Source organism: Leptopilina heterotoma, unplaced genomic scaffold (assembly GCF_015476425.1).
Source record: "Leptopilina heterotoma isolate Lh14 unplaced genomic scaffold, ASM1547642v1 Lhet_305, whole genome shotgun sequence".
NCBI lineage: Eukaryota > Metazoa > Arthropoda > Insecta > Hymenoptera > Figitidae > Leptopilina > Leptopilina heterotoma.
This window is the reverse complement of record NW_025111009.1, coordinates 657,620-673,156: the sequence shown is the minus strand read 5'-3', so window position 1 is coordinate 673,156 and position 15,537 is coordinate 657,620. Positions and strand designations below refer to the sequence as shown.

Sequence of the window (15,537 nt, the reverse complement as noted above, 5' to 3'; positions counted from 1 at the left end):
CTTTTATAACATGATGAGAAAAATTTTTCATTAATTAAACTTGTCAATCACAAATTTTAATTGTAAATAAAACTGAAAATTTGTATAACATTATTTTATTAAAGAATGAGGAAAATTGTTCATAATTTTTATTTGTCAATTACATTGTTTTTAGAAAAATTTTAGTTTTATTTATATTAGACTAGCAACAATTTGCGCGCTAAAGCGCGTGGCTAACTTCTTTCTTTTTAAAATAAAATAAGCAATTTTAGAAATAATCGAATTTGAAAATTTTTAATTCAATTTTTTGTTGAAAACACCAGAGGAAAACACTAAAAACATTAAATTTTGGAGAAATTACAAATAATTGCAGAAATTCAATTATTTTCGAAAAAAATTCAATTATCAAAATTTTAAAAAAATTCTCGTCAAAATCCCAATTAATTATCTTTAGAAATAATTGGATTCTTCTCCGAAATTCAATTATTTTCAAAAATTTTAATAAAATTCTTGTCAAAATTTCAATTATTTTCAAAAATTTTTCTCATTTCAATGATTTTCATTATCTACTATATTTAAATAAAATTTTCCAAAAAGAATTCAATTACTTGAAAAAATTTTAATAAAATTGTACCTACACAAACATTTAATTATTTTTATAAACAATAAAAATTTCACATGAATTCAATTATTTACAAAATTCTTTTACAAATTTCCTCGCAATGATTCAATTATTTTCATAAATATAAAAATTTTTCTTATGGAATTTCAATTATTTTTATAAAAAATAATTAAAAATTCCAGAAAATAATAATTGAATTGAAATGATGAAAATAATTTTGAAGAAATAGTTATTATTAACAATATTATTATAATATAAAATAAGGATTTTATAATTCGTAATTATTAATTATTATAAAACATGAAGATATCGATTGCTCCGAGTCGAAGACTTTTATAAGTTATTGATGTTGCAATTAAAGAAATTCGTAAATAAATGTTACAGATCATTTTTTGAAATAAAATTTTTTTCTTTATTTTCTAAAAATTTCAAATAATTTTTTAACAATTAACAATTTTATTCAATATTTTTATAAATAAAATAGAAGAAAATTTTCATAAATTAGATCAGTAAAAAAAAAATTGTTATAGAAGAAAGCATATAATAAATAAAATTTATTTGTTAATCATAATATTTAAAAAATTTTTTTATTGTTGTCTTGTTCTATATAATAAATTTAATATTTTTTAACTTTTGGCATTTTCTTTAGAACAGGAAAATGTATATAATATTTAATTAATTGAATTAAAATTGTCAGAATAGTAAATATATTTTGATGGTAAAAGACAAATAAATTTTCCGAAATTCTTTTGAATTTCTTTGAACATTTTTTCGGTTATTTAATTACAATTTCCATTTTCATTTTTTTTTCCTTCTTTTTTTTGTCATTTTGTTTTCTGCATTCCTACTATATTATAGTTCTGAAATAGAAAAAAATAAAATTCCATTCGATAGAAAAGAGTCAATTAAAATTGACTATCACGAAGGAAAAGAAAATTTTTTTTTTTTTGACGTCTTTTTCTATACAACACGGAATGTGAATCTGTTTCATCGATCATTAGCAAAAGCGTAGTTGAATATACGTTGTTTTGCAGATCGAATGCTAGAGGCAAAAAGAGTTTTTGAAAACGGACTCTACTCTCTCTCACTCACTCTTTTTTTTTCCTCTGACCATTATATGTGGCGGTTCTATTGATTTTCCATCAAAGAATCGTATATGTACACGTATCTGCATTTTGCCGGGCATGTAAAAAAGCAAATAAGCCTAGTCACACAATTTTCTCTGCTTTATTTTTTTCACAACTTTTTAAAGAGTGTAATTTTTTTTTTATATTATTTTCAGTCAATTTTATTTTGTCATATAGGGGAAATAGTTTTTTACAGCTTTTTGTTTGCTTTCGTCACGATTTTTATGCATGGTTTTTTTTTATCATTTTTTTTCGGTTTATTTTTGTGTTGGTATAACATTTTCTCATGAATGGAAAAAGTATTTTTTTGTTTTGTTAAAAAAAGAAGAGAATAATAGTTCTATAAAGTGAGTATAGAAAAATGAAAATAAAAGAAATTAAAAAAAGAAATTAAATTATTAATTAATTTAATTTTCTTTTTGGAAAATTAGAAATTAATTAATGAGTGTAAAAAATTAAGTGGCCAATATGTTTTCCAAGTATTTCCTTGCACACTGTCCTTCTTATTTGCATTTAAATGTAAATTGTACTTTTCTTTTCGATTCTAATTACTATCGAGGTACTTCTCCAGTTGGATTTAGAATGTAAAATTACCGTTTTTCGAAAAGAAGAAAAGTAAATAAATACCCGTTCTACTTTTAGAATTATACGCGCGACTCGTGGTGATTCAAATACGAATAAGTCTCGTAAGTTCTTGTCATCCGGTGGGAGCGTTAAAATAAAGTGTCAGACCATTGTATATAATTGAACCAATTTCTTGGGTATTTTAAATTTTTTTTCTTTTTCTTTTATACACGTACATATATCTAATAATACTTTTTTTTATTCTTCAGGAAATTTTTTGTCAACTTTCAGACAAATTAGATTCGTTAACTCTTCCATTTTTTTGTAAAAGAAAAATGTCCAATTTAAAAAGGAGAAAAATATTGCTGACAAATTTTAAAATTTTTTCAATAATTATTGAATTCTTTCGAAGAATTTTAATAAATTTTCAAGAATAATTGAATTTTTTGAAGAATTCATTTAAAATTGTATTAAAAAGAATTGGAACTGCCTAGTGATAGTTTCAATTAATTAATTAACCTATGTGGAAATTTTATTATTTATGAAAATAATAAGAAAAATAAAATTTGTAAAAATAGAAATTCAATTGTTTCGAAGAAAATTTAAGTTCGTAGGAGGAATTAAATTAAAATTGTACTGAAAATAATTGAATTCTTCTCAATTCACGCAATATTTAAAAATAAGTGAATTATATCAACAAATTTAATTAAATGTTTTGAAAGTAGGTAATTAAATTACATCAAGAAATTTTATTTAAATTGTATTAAAAATAATTGAATTCTTCCAAAGAATTTTATAACGTACGGAAATAATTGAATTCTTGCGACGAATTTTCTAACAAATTTTTTGAAAATAATTGAATTGTTTCTATGAATTTCATTAAAATTTTTAAAAATAATCAAAGTCTTTTAAAAAATTTAATTAATAATGTATGAAAAATAATTATTAAATTCTAATAAAAAAATCATATCGAAATTTTTTTAAAATGTTTAAATTCTTTGAGGAAATGTAATAAAATTTAAGAGTAAAATTGCATTTTTTGAGGAATTCATTTAAAATTGTTTTTACAAATAAAGGAAATCCTGCGATGATTTTTGTTATTTTTGAAAATAATTGAATTCTTGCAATAAATTTTATTGAAATATTTAAAAATAATTGAATTCCGGAGAAAAATTTTATTAATTATTAAAATAATTGAATTCTAGCGAAGAATTTTATAAAAATCTTTTTAAATAATTGATTTTTTTATTTGATAAATTTTTTGAAATTTGTGTTTTAAATAATTGAATTCCTGTGCAAATTTTATTATTTATGAAAATAATTGAATTCTTGCGAAGAATTTTATAAAAATCTTTTTAAAGAATTGATTTTTTTATTTGATAAATTTTCTGAAATTTTTGTTTTAATTTTTAAATAATTGATTTTTTTATTTAAACAATTTTCTGAAATTTGTGTTTTAAATAATTGAATTCCTGTGAAAATGTTATTATTTATGAAAATAATTGAATTCTTTCGAAGAATTTTATAAAAATCGTTTTAAATATATATGACTTTTTTTGAAAAATTGTATGATAATTGTGTTTTAAATAATTGAATTGCTATGAAAATTTTATTAAAATGAAAATAAATGGAATGTTAATAAAAAAATTTTATAAAAATGTTTTTTAAATAATTGAAGTATTTTTGGAAAATTTTTTATTAAAATAATAGATATTTGGGGAAGAATTTTGTTAATTATGAAGATAGTTGGAATTTGGACGAGAATTTTTTTTAAATTTGAAAGATAATTGAATTTTATGAGAAGAATTTTATCACTCTTGAAAATAATTGAATTTCTGCAATTATTTGTTATTTTTCCGAAGTTTTATTTTTTTAGTGTCTTCAACAAAAATTTGAATTAAAAATTTTTGAATTCTATTATTTTTAAAATTGCTAATTTTATCCTAAAAAGTTAGCCTCGAGGTTTAGCGCTCGAATTGTTGCTAAGTATTAATTTTAATAGCTAATTAACTCGAGTATAATAAATTAATATATAAAACGATAATATTTAATTATTTCAACGAAAATTTTTCTTTTCGCTTGTAATAAATTTTAAAGAAGCGATTGTGAATTATTAATAATAAACAGCAGCTGCACAGAAAATTTGACGATAAATTCTTTTGAAATTAAGTAGTATTTTATTGTTTTTTTTACAAGCAATCTCTCTATTTATATACTTAAATGTTATCTAGAAAGATAATTTTGATTATTAAATGAGAAGAACATTGTATTTCAGTAACAATGAGAGAACACTAGTGGATTTTAATGCCTGGAGCAGAAAATGGATATAAGGCTTTTTTGTGCCAAATGAGAAACGGTTGCAATTGTTCATAAGGATTTACGTTTTGCTATGCTTATCGACCAATAAATTCGGTCCGTATAAATTCGCATATATATATAGGTACTATAAACACAAGTCGCATCAAAAACAATAAACTAAATATGAATAGTGTACACACGTATATTATTTCACTTTCAAAACTGTAATAATAAAAAAAAATTTTGTTTCTTTTCTTTTTTTACAGAAACATTTTTCATTACCTGATCATCATAAAGTGAATTTATGAAAAACTATACTCAAATTTGTGTAATGCTGCTTTTATTACTTCCGTTACTGCAACTTACATCTTTTATTACTCTTTTTCTTACTTTCCATTTTACTACCCATGATTCTTTTTTCATATCACTAAAGTCTATTATTATAACCTTTTTAAATCATATGCGTTCAGGGAAATATGTATATTTATCGCAGCATAAAAGTAAAGTTTTCGATTAGAAAAAAATTTCTGAATATTATCGCCAACAAAAGTTGTGTAATAAATATTTTAAAATTGCCCCTTTTTTTAAAAAAAATCGAATTGAATTCAGTGATTTTTGGAATTGCTTAATTCGAATCTGACATGAAATTTGTCTTTAGAGATTATAAAATTATTAAATAGAATTTTAATTTAAAAAAAGTTTTCATTAAAATCTTTAATTAGTAGAAAACTCCAAATACAGATTCAGAGGGTAAAAAATAATCTAATAAATAAATTTAAACTCACAGAAATATATAATACGTTTCCTTACAATCTTAGAAGGGAAAAACAATTAAAATTCTATTAAAAAACAGTAATTAAATAACATTTTTCCAATAAAAATATTATTAGTCAAATTTAAAAAAAATTAGTCAAATTGATTTTCTAAATTATTTCCAATTTCTATAGTGAAATAATATTCATTCAAAATGACAAAATTCAAATTTTCAGTGAGTCTGTAAATTTATTATGTACAATCGAATTGTAAATTTTGTACTTAACGAATCAAACGCAGTCGATCTGTCGCAGACGTCCAATTAAGTAAATTAGCAAACGAGCATAATTGATCGATTAGTACCTTAGTGTTGACAACTAACGGAGTTAGGATTCTCGTATTCAAACGGTCTATAATTACTTTCTGAGAAATCAATAGCAGACGAAATCATTGAAATAGAGATTGGAGTGAATCGAAAATTAAATTCAATCAGAAAAATTAATCACTTTCAATTTAACGATTATTATATTCATCAAACTGTATATATATATAATCGCTGCTTGATTAAATTATTTCTTGGAAGACTAGAGTAAATTTTAATTAATAATTTTTATAGTAATAACTAATTAGGTGAGTATATTTTATTTGTTTATGTAATTTATATTAATACACACTTTTATTAAGAGTTATTTATTTATTTATTTTATTAAAATTATTTTATTATTTTTATAACATAGAATTTAAAAAATAATAATAAATATTAATATTTATTAAATATATTTTTGAAGTACTGAAATATATTAAGAAATATTTATTATTTATATGTTATTTAATAAATATTAATTTTTATAAATTATATTGAAAAAGTAAAAATAAATTTCATTAATACAACAAAGAAAATATTGAACCACATTTTTTTCATCGGTCGTCCACAAATGACATCGCAAACTTTATTACAGGGTCATTAAAATTTTAAAACTCAATTTACTTTTTTTTTCTTTTTCTTCTTTTTATAATAAAACTTCAAGTTCTAAAAAGCAATAAGAAAAATGAGAATGTAAAAAAAGTGGGGAAAAATGTGAAAAATATAAAAAAGTTTTGAGAAATTATTAATTTCAATTATCGAGAAAGTTGATAGCGAACATTTAAAAAAAAGAGATATAAAAAAAAGAAAGTAATAAATTATTTTCGCTTATAGCAAAAGAAGTGTTTAAAAAATTGTTCCTTTAAATCTTTTGAAAAAAATACAAAAGAGGAATCAAAACGAAAAGGAATGAATAAAATACAAAATTGCTTTTTTTGTATGAAAGGAAATTTGAGAGAAGTAGGAAATAAAAAAAAATTCGAAAGTAAAAACAGGAAAGGTATCATAAACAATAACAAAAGAATTAAAAAATAAAAGGATTTTATAAAAAAAAATTTTTTAATTCTACTAAAGACAGTAAAATGAATTTACTTTTTTTATTTCCAGAAATTGTCTAAATTTTCAGGGATTAAAATCTTAATTTTGGTATATATGGGCAATTCCACGTGAGATTTCAGTCGACCTCTTAAAATCGGCCAAAAATATTTTTTTTCTATTCTGTATTGAAAAAAAACAGATACGTATTTTTTTATTATTTTTTTAGAGGCCAAATTTTTAAGTTATGAATTTTCAAAATTTTCGCTTTTTAAATGTAGGTATATTTTTAATGTCAGATAACTCAAAAAATATTGCTTCTTTTCATTTTTCGACAAGAAAAAAAAAGTTTTGTTTTTCTCTCTACTTTTGAATAATCATAACAAAAAAATTTTTTTTTGTTTTTTATTAAAAAAATAAAAAAATTTTATAAACAAATTAATTTTTTTTTACTTTGGGTATGATAAATTTTTAATTTTCTTTTTTTAAAACATACCTGGAAATGATAAGAAGGTTTTGCAAAAAGTTTCAGAGTGGGCCTGACAAGTTTGATGGGTCCAAAAAAATATTTAAGCTGTCCGTGCAGGTCGCACGCACGTGGCACAATGGGATTTTTTTACAATTTATTATTAAAAATTGTCTAGAAACTACAAATTTTATCGGATTTTGATTATTATTGAATTTTTAGGCTCTAAACAATTCTTAATAATAAATTGTAAATAAATCCCATTGTGCCACGTGCGTGCGACCTGCACGGACAGCTTAATTATTTTTTTGGACCCATCAAACTTGTCAGGCCCACTCTGAAACTTTTTGCAAAACCTTCTTATCATTTCCAGGTATGTTTTAAAAAAAGAAAATTAAAAATTTATCATACCCAAAGTTAAAAAAAATTAATTTGTTTATAAAATTTTTTTATTTTTTTAATAGAAAATGAAAAAAAAATTTTTTTGTTGTGATTATTCAAAAGTAGAGAGAAAAACAAAACTTTTTTTTTCTTGTCAAAAAATGAAAAGAAGCAATATTTTTTGAGTTATCTGACATTAAAAATATACCTACATTTAAAAAGCGAAAATTTTGAAAATTCATAACTCAAAAATTTGGCCTCCAAAAAAATAATAAAAAAATACGTATCTGTTTTTTTTCAACACAGAATAGAAAAAAAATATTTTTGGCCGATTTTAAGAGGTCGACTGAAATCTCACGTGGAATTGCCCATATATAAAACTCGAGAAGATAAAATTAATAATGCTAAGTCACACTGAATAACCTTTCTCATAGTGGAAAGTTTAAAAATTAATTTTTTTTTTATTAAATTTATATTCTTCGCATTTTGTCTTTTAGAAGAACTAATTTTGAAAAGTGTTTTAAAATTCTAGAGGAGAATTTCTTATTACTGAAGAAAAGATAAATATCGAAAAAGGGGGTCTTTTTCTCATCACTATTTCTCTCTTACTTTTTAATATTATTTTTTTTTCTTTTCTTTTCTTTTCTTTTCTTTTTTTTTTATCAAAGACGTGAGGTAATTTGTGGACGACGTCTTACTCACCCCAAACTCACCTTCTCCCCATAATCACCCTCAACTGCAACAGTGGAGACGTATTTCCAGCCGAGTTCATGCACCACCTCAACGATCGCTTGAGCTTGAAAATTATCAGGAGGAACGACTCGACTAAAATACTCGAAACGACTCTTATCCGAGAGTTCAGTACTCGTTGATGCATAGCTGACTTGTGGTATCTTTAACAAAAATCAAATGCAATCAATCAGCCACTTAATCTTTAAATGATTTCAACTTCAATTCGTCTCACTTTTTTCTCTATTGGCTATAAAAGTTTTTCTTCATAAATTTTCATAATTTAGAATTTAAGTTTACAGACTCTATAAAACTCAAGTTTTTATCTTTTATTTTAAAGTTTTTCTTTCTCATTTTAAAAGAGTAAATTTTATTTATTTATTTTGTTTGTTTAAATTTAAATTTCGAAGACAAATTAATTATTCTCGAAAATTAGTTTACGCATAAGTTGCTTTGTTTTTAATATTTTTATTTATATATTTAAATAAGTAAAAAAATTATGTTTAGTAGAAAACTAATTGTCCGTGAAAAATATATACTTAACATGTAAAATAAATTAAATATTTAATAAATTAAAAAATATATACAACTTTTTAAAATAATATTCAACTTTTTTCAGAATTTTTTTAAGTAGATCAAAATTTTTTGGTCAGACATGTCAATTTTAAAAAACAAAATTTTGTTTCCAAACAAAGCAATTTTATCTTATGATATTTTGTATTTTTTTCTTATATATTTTATAGAATTTTTTAATTAGACAGAATATTTTTAAGTAGAATTGAACTTTTTTAGTCAGACCTTCAAGTAGATTAGAATTTTGATTAGATATCCAAATTTTAAATAGATATTTTTGTTGACAAATTTTTCTGAAGGTGGGAAATTTTTTTTAATTGAGTAGGACATTTTAAGTAGAACTAAACATTTATTGTCAGACATTCAAGTAGATCAAAAGTGTTTAGGGAGACATGTCAATTATAAAAAGAAAGTTTTGTTGAAAACGAAATAATTTTCTCTTAAGTAGAATCAAATTTTTAAATAATTAAAAAAATTTATTTTCACAGAACATTTTTAAGAAATATTAAACTTTTTTTAATCAGACTTTCCAGTAGATTAAAAATGTTTGGTCAGACATGTAAATTTACAGCAGAAAATTTTGTTTCTGAACAAAGCAGTTTTATCTTATGATGTTATATATTTTCTAGAATTTTTTCATTATACAGAATATTTTTAAGTAGAATTAAACTTTTTTAGTCAGACATTCAAGTAGATTAGAATTTTAATTAGATATCAAAATTTTAAATAGAAATTTTGTTGATAAATTTAATAATTTTTTCTACGAGTAGAACCAAATTTTAAAATTAATTAAAAAAATTTCGTTACACAGAACATTTTTAAGTAGAATTATACTTGTATGGTCAGACTTCCCAGTAGATACAAAATGTTTGGTCAGACATGTAAATTTGAAGAAGAAAATTTTGTTTCTAAACAAAGCAGTTTTATCTTTTCTAGAATTTTTTAATTAGACAGAATATTTTTAAGTAGAATTAAACTTTTTTAGTCAGACATTCAAGTAGATTAGAATTTTGATTAGATATCTAAATTTTAAATGGAAATTTTTGTTGACAAATAAAACACTTTATCTGTGAGTAGGAAAAATTTTTTTAATTGATTAAATCATTTTCAGTAGAACTAAACATTTATTGTCAGACACTCAAGTAGATCAAAAATGTAGAGTGAGTCTTGTCAATTATAAAAAGAAAATTTTGTTGACAAACGTAATAATTTTCTCTAAAGTAGAACTAAATTTTAAAATTAATTTTTAAAAATCTGGTAACACAAAACATTTTTAAGTAGAATTATACTTGTATGGTCAGACGTTCAAGTAGATCAAACTTGTTTGGTCAGACATGTAAATTTTAAACATAAATTTTTGTTTGAAAAAAAAACAAAATTTTTTTTTAACAAAATTTTTTTAACAAAATTTTTTTAACAAAATGTTATAATTAGGCAAACAATATTTTTGCATTATTGTATATTTTTCGTCAAACGTTCAAGTAGATCAAAATTGTTTGTACAGACAAGAAATTTTAAGACGAAAATTTGTTTAAAAAAATAAACATTTATATTTATAAATAAAACAAAATTTTTTAATCACGCAGAATATTTTTAAGTAGTATTAAAGTTTTTAATTTAATTTTTAAAGTTATTCTCAAATAACAATCAAGTAGATCAGAATTGTTCAGTCAGACATGTAAATTTTAAGAAGAAAATTCTGTTGACAAACTAAACGATTTTATCTGTAAGTAGAATCAAATTTTTTTAATTAGAGTTAACATTTTGGAGTAGTTTAATTTTTGGTTAGACTTTCAAGTAGAATGAAAATTGATTAGTCAGATATTTTAATTATAAAAAGTTTTTTTTTCAACAAACAAATAACAATTGTTCTTTGGTCTGATATGCAAATTTTTGTTTCCAAACAAAACACTTTTTTAAGTAGAAGAAAAAAACTGTTTAGTTAAACTAACAGTTTAGTTTAACTAAACAGTTAATAGTTTTAAGTAGTATTAAACTCTTTGGGTCAGACATTTTAGTTCATGAAAGTTGCTTCTAGTTAATCGTGTAAATTTTGAGTAAAACAAGTTATTATTTTAAGCATCGAAAATACTTTGAAAGCACAGAAAATTCGAAAATTGATTAATTTATTCTTATTTATTGTTAATTTAAGCTGCAACGCTTTTTAATACCTCATAGTTTATTGCCACAGTTTTCTTAAAAGTATCAAGTTGAAACTAAAATGTATCAAATTAAGACTAAAAATTACTATCAATTTGTTTATTTGAGCCACAATTTTTGGTATCAACTTGTTGCTATTTAATAATAATTTTAAAATAACAATGTGTGATGCAAATACATTTCTTTATTATTGCCAGTAGAAATAGTATGTGGAGATTATGTAATTAACGTCAATTTATAGAAATTTTATTAAAATATACCAAATAATTGTTTGATGAAATTTTAATTTAATATATCTAAAATTATGTGGAGAAAATGAAATAAAATTCATAATTTCAAGTTATGTTTATCGTGAACTGAATAAATCACCATAAATAATGAAAATGTAATTTTATTGTATACAAACGTGGTGGAATTAAATGAAAATTTAGCAACAGAATTTCCAGTACATGAACAAAGTATTTGATATTCCCTGAGTTCCCATGTTCAAATTCATATACATTGAGAATCCTGCCTTCTATATATATAAGCGTCGTCCCTCTTTGGAAGCTTACACATGCTACGAAGAGAATTTCTATTTAATAACGAATAATACTCCCGAATATTGAATATATACTGTAAATTAAATGTACCTTCAGGTTCTTTTTTATATATACAATATAATACCTTTGTAACAAAAGAAACGTAAGGTTTTTGTTTTAAAAATTTTGTTTTCTTTCTTGGCGGGAGAAATATACTCGTTATGGGATTAAGTCTCTGTATATAATATATAATACTAAAACAACTTTAGTTCAGCAACTAAAGGACAACAATACGAGAGACAGCAATAAGAGAGAGCCTTCGCAGTAGGTTTATAATACGCTGAGGCGTGATAAGAAGGTAATAATAGTGATAACAGTACACCAAAGAGAGAATCATATCTGACAGGGAGGATCTTTTCCGTTTCTCGTTCGCTTCTCTCATTCTCACACTCTCTCGCTCTCTTTCTCGCTAGACTCTCGAAATTACCAGTAACTAAAGCTATAAATGTTCTTAATCATCCCGTTCAACTATAGAGCTTTAATTAAAGTAAATACTCTAAATCCACAACTCTCGATCAACAATTACATTCGCTTTTCAAATATCTCTGCAAATATCCGCTTTGTGAAAATTATTATTTTACCCGCTTTTCCTTATGTTGGCATTACTTAAATGCCGATAAATATTTACTACGTATTATTATTCGCAACGAATTCAATTAAATATTCAGAATGGCAGGTGGGCATTTGTACTAATAATTAACTTTAATAATCTTCGTATTCCATTCTTTCATTCTATCTACACTTTGAAGTTAGTTTTTGTGTATACTTTTGTTATTTTTAAATATTGTTTGAAAATTCGTAGTTTTTCATGATTTATAGTAAAATAATAAGTATTTAAAATTAGAAAATTTAAAAAAAAAAAAAAAATTAAAAAAAAAAAATTTTAATTTAAAAAAAATTATATTTTTTATTTTTTTCATTTTCTTTAGCACAGGAAAATGAATATAACATTTAATTAACGTTTTAAAAACCAGTACTGGTTCCCTTATCAGAAATGTAATCTGTAAAATAATACAGTTATTCTTAATTTACTAATTTGTATACTTGTTCTTAATTTGTTAACTTTAAGTTTTTTTAAAAGAAAATTATAATTTTTATTTTAAATATTTTCATATCATCTATTCTAACAAATTTTAATTCAGTTAATTAAATATTATATACATTTTCCTGCCCTAAAGAAAATGCCAAAAGTTAAACAATATCAAATTTATTATATAGGACAAGACATCAATAAAAAAACTTTTAAAAAATTATGATTCACAAATAAATTTTGTTTATAATATGCTTTTTTTATAACAGATTTCCTTTTACTGATCTAAATTATAAAAATTTGCCTCCTTTTTTTTATAAAAATATTTTTAAAAATTTTTAATTTGTTAAAAAATTATTTTAAATGTTTAGAAAGTAAAAGAAAATTTGTTATATAAAAAAATGTTCTGTTACATTTATTTACGAATTTCTTTAATTGCAAAATTATTCAAAAACATCAATAACTTATAAAAGTTTTGTTATAAAACATAAAGATATCGATTGCTCCGAGTCGAAGACTCTGAATGATCGATATCTTCATGTTTTATAATAAATTAATAATTACGAGTGATAAAATCATTATTTTATATTATAATAATATTGTTATTGTAAATTCTTCAAAATTATTTTCATCATTTCAATTCAATTATTATTTTGTAGAATTTTTAATCATTTTTTTTTTTAAATAATTGAATTCCTTAAAAAAAATTTTATTATTTATGAAAATAATTGAATTATTGCAAACAAATTTATAAAAAATGTGTAAATAATTAAATTCCTGTAAAATTTTTATTATTTATGAAAATAATTAAATGTTTGCGTACAATTTTACTAAAAATTTTTTTTAATAATAGAATTATTTTTGGGAAATTTTATTAAAATAGTAAATGTTGAAAATCATTGAAAGGAGAAAAATTTTTGAAAATAATTGACATTAGGACAAGAATTTTATTGACATTTTTGAAAATAATTGAACTTTGGTGAAGAATATTGTTATTTATAAAGATAATTGGGATTTTTACGAGAATTTTTTAAAAATTTTTATATAATTGAATTTTATGAGAAGAATTTTATTACTTTTAAAAATAACTGAATTTCTGCAATTATTTGTGATTTCTCCAAAATTCAATTTTTTTAGTGTTTTCAACAAAAAATTCTATTAAAAATTTTTAAATTCTGTTATTTTTAAAGTCTTTCCACACTTTGAAGTTAGTTTTTGTGTATGCTTTTGTTTTGTTGTTTCTCTTTTCCTTTAAAAAATATTGTTTGACAAATCGAAAAAATGCAGGTATTTTTTCATGATTTATAATAAAATCATAAATAAATAAATAAATAAATAAGACTCGGAGTGATCGATTTCTTCATGTTTTATAATAATTAAAAATGACCCAGTGATAAAATCATTGTTTTATATTATAAGAATATTATTACAGTAACTTTTTCAAAATTATTTTCATCATTTCAAATCAATTATTATTTTGTAGAATTTTTAATCATTTTTTTTTTTAAATAATTGAATTCCTTAAAAAAAATTTTATTATTTATGAAAATAATTGAATTATTGCGAAGGAATTTATAAAAAATTTGTAAATAATTGAATTCTAGAGAAATTTTAATTATTTATGAAAATAATTAAATGTTTTTGTACTATTTTTGGGAATTTGAAATGGATTTGAAAATAATTGAACATTGGAGAAGAATTTTGTTATTTCTAAAGATAATTGGGATTTTGACGAGAATTTTTTTTAAATTTGAAAGATAATTGAATTTTATAAGAAGAATTTTATCACTCTTGATGATAATTGAATTTCTGCAATTATTTGTCATTTTTCTAAAATTGGATTTTTTTAGTGTTTTCAACAAAAATTTGAATTACAAATTTTTTAATTATGCAGTATTACAAGTAATATCAAAAATATAATAATTTCATTTTATGTTTATTTATAATAAAAATTCGTATTTATCTTCAAAAGAATTATCCATTAATTATTTTCGGCAAAGTTGACGCTAATTATTGTGAATTATATCAAATCTGATAAATTAGTGCAGCAGAATTGTTTTGCAAAATTAATAAATAACGTCAATATTGAATTAAATTGCGAAAGTAAATTATAATCCATTTTGATTAAATTCACTTTAAATTGAATAATTTCTAAAATGTGATTTCATGAAGATGCTAGTTTTAATATTATACATATATCTAGATGTATACTATATATAATAAGTATTATATTATATATTACATGTATAGTAAGTTCACAATTCAACTTTTCCTTGTTTGTTACTTGAAAAGACAACTAATGAAGCAATTTAGCAAGAAATGTTTTTTATTACATTCGAAAGAAAATTTCCAAGTTTCTTTGCGAGGATTTATTATCACAAATTGCTAATTAAGCAACGGAGAGGTTTTACTCTCTATATTTATTTTAAAAAGAAGTTGTAAGTAATGTAGTTTATATTCTTAACAAATGTTAGTTCATAATACTGTGACACATACAATTACGAATAAAAAAGAAAATTATTATTTTTTTGTATAAAAAAAAAACAAAAAATTGCTTTTGTGTAAAAAAAAAAATTTTGTTGCATACAAAAAAAATTATTGTTTCGTTAGAAAAAACTTATTCTTTGGTCTAAAAAGAATTATTTGTTGTTAAAAAAGCAAGAAATTATTGTATGTATAAAACAAGTTATTTTTTTGGATAAAGAACCATTTGTTTTATAAAAAATTTACTTTTTGTATAAAATAAACAATAAATTATGTTTTGTTTCAAAGAAAAAAGTTTATTTTCATTCTATTAAGAAAAAATTATAAACAGGATTTCCAAACTTTAAAGGATAAAATAAAAACAATTTCTGTGAAAACAAAAGCTGAAATT

General features: G+C 21.7%; 1 protein-coding gene across 2 annotated transcripts in view; it reads right to left on the bottom strand.

Annotated features, from left to right (window-relative positions):
* Nucleotides 1–15,537, bottom strand: part of LOC122504579 (metabotropic glutamate receptor 7-like) — a 330,791-nt gene that overhangs the window by 141,400 nt on the left and 173,854 nt on the right. For both annotated transcript variants that reach the window (XM_043615752.1, XM_043615753.1), the window contains exon 5: nucleotides 8,303–8,482. In XM_043615752.1, the coding sequence (XP_043471687.1) occupies nucleotides 8,303–8,482 (180 nt within the window). The remainder of the gene's footprint in view (nucleotides 1–8,302; nucleotides 8,483–15,537) is intronic.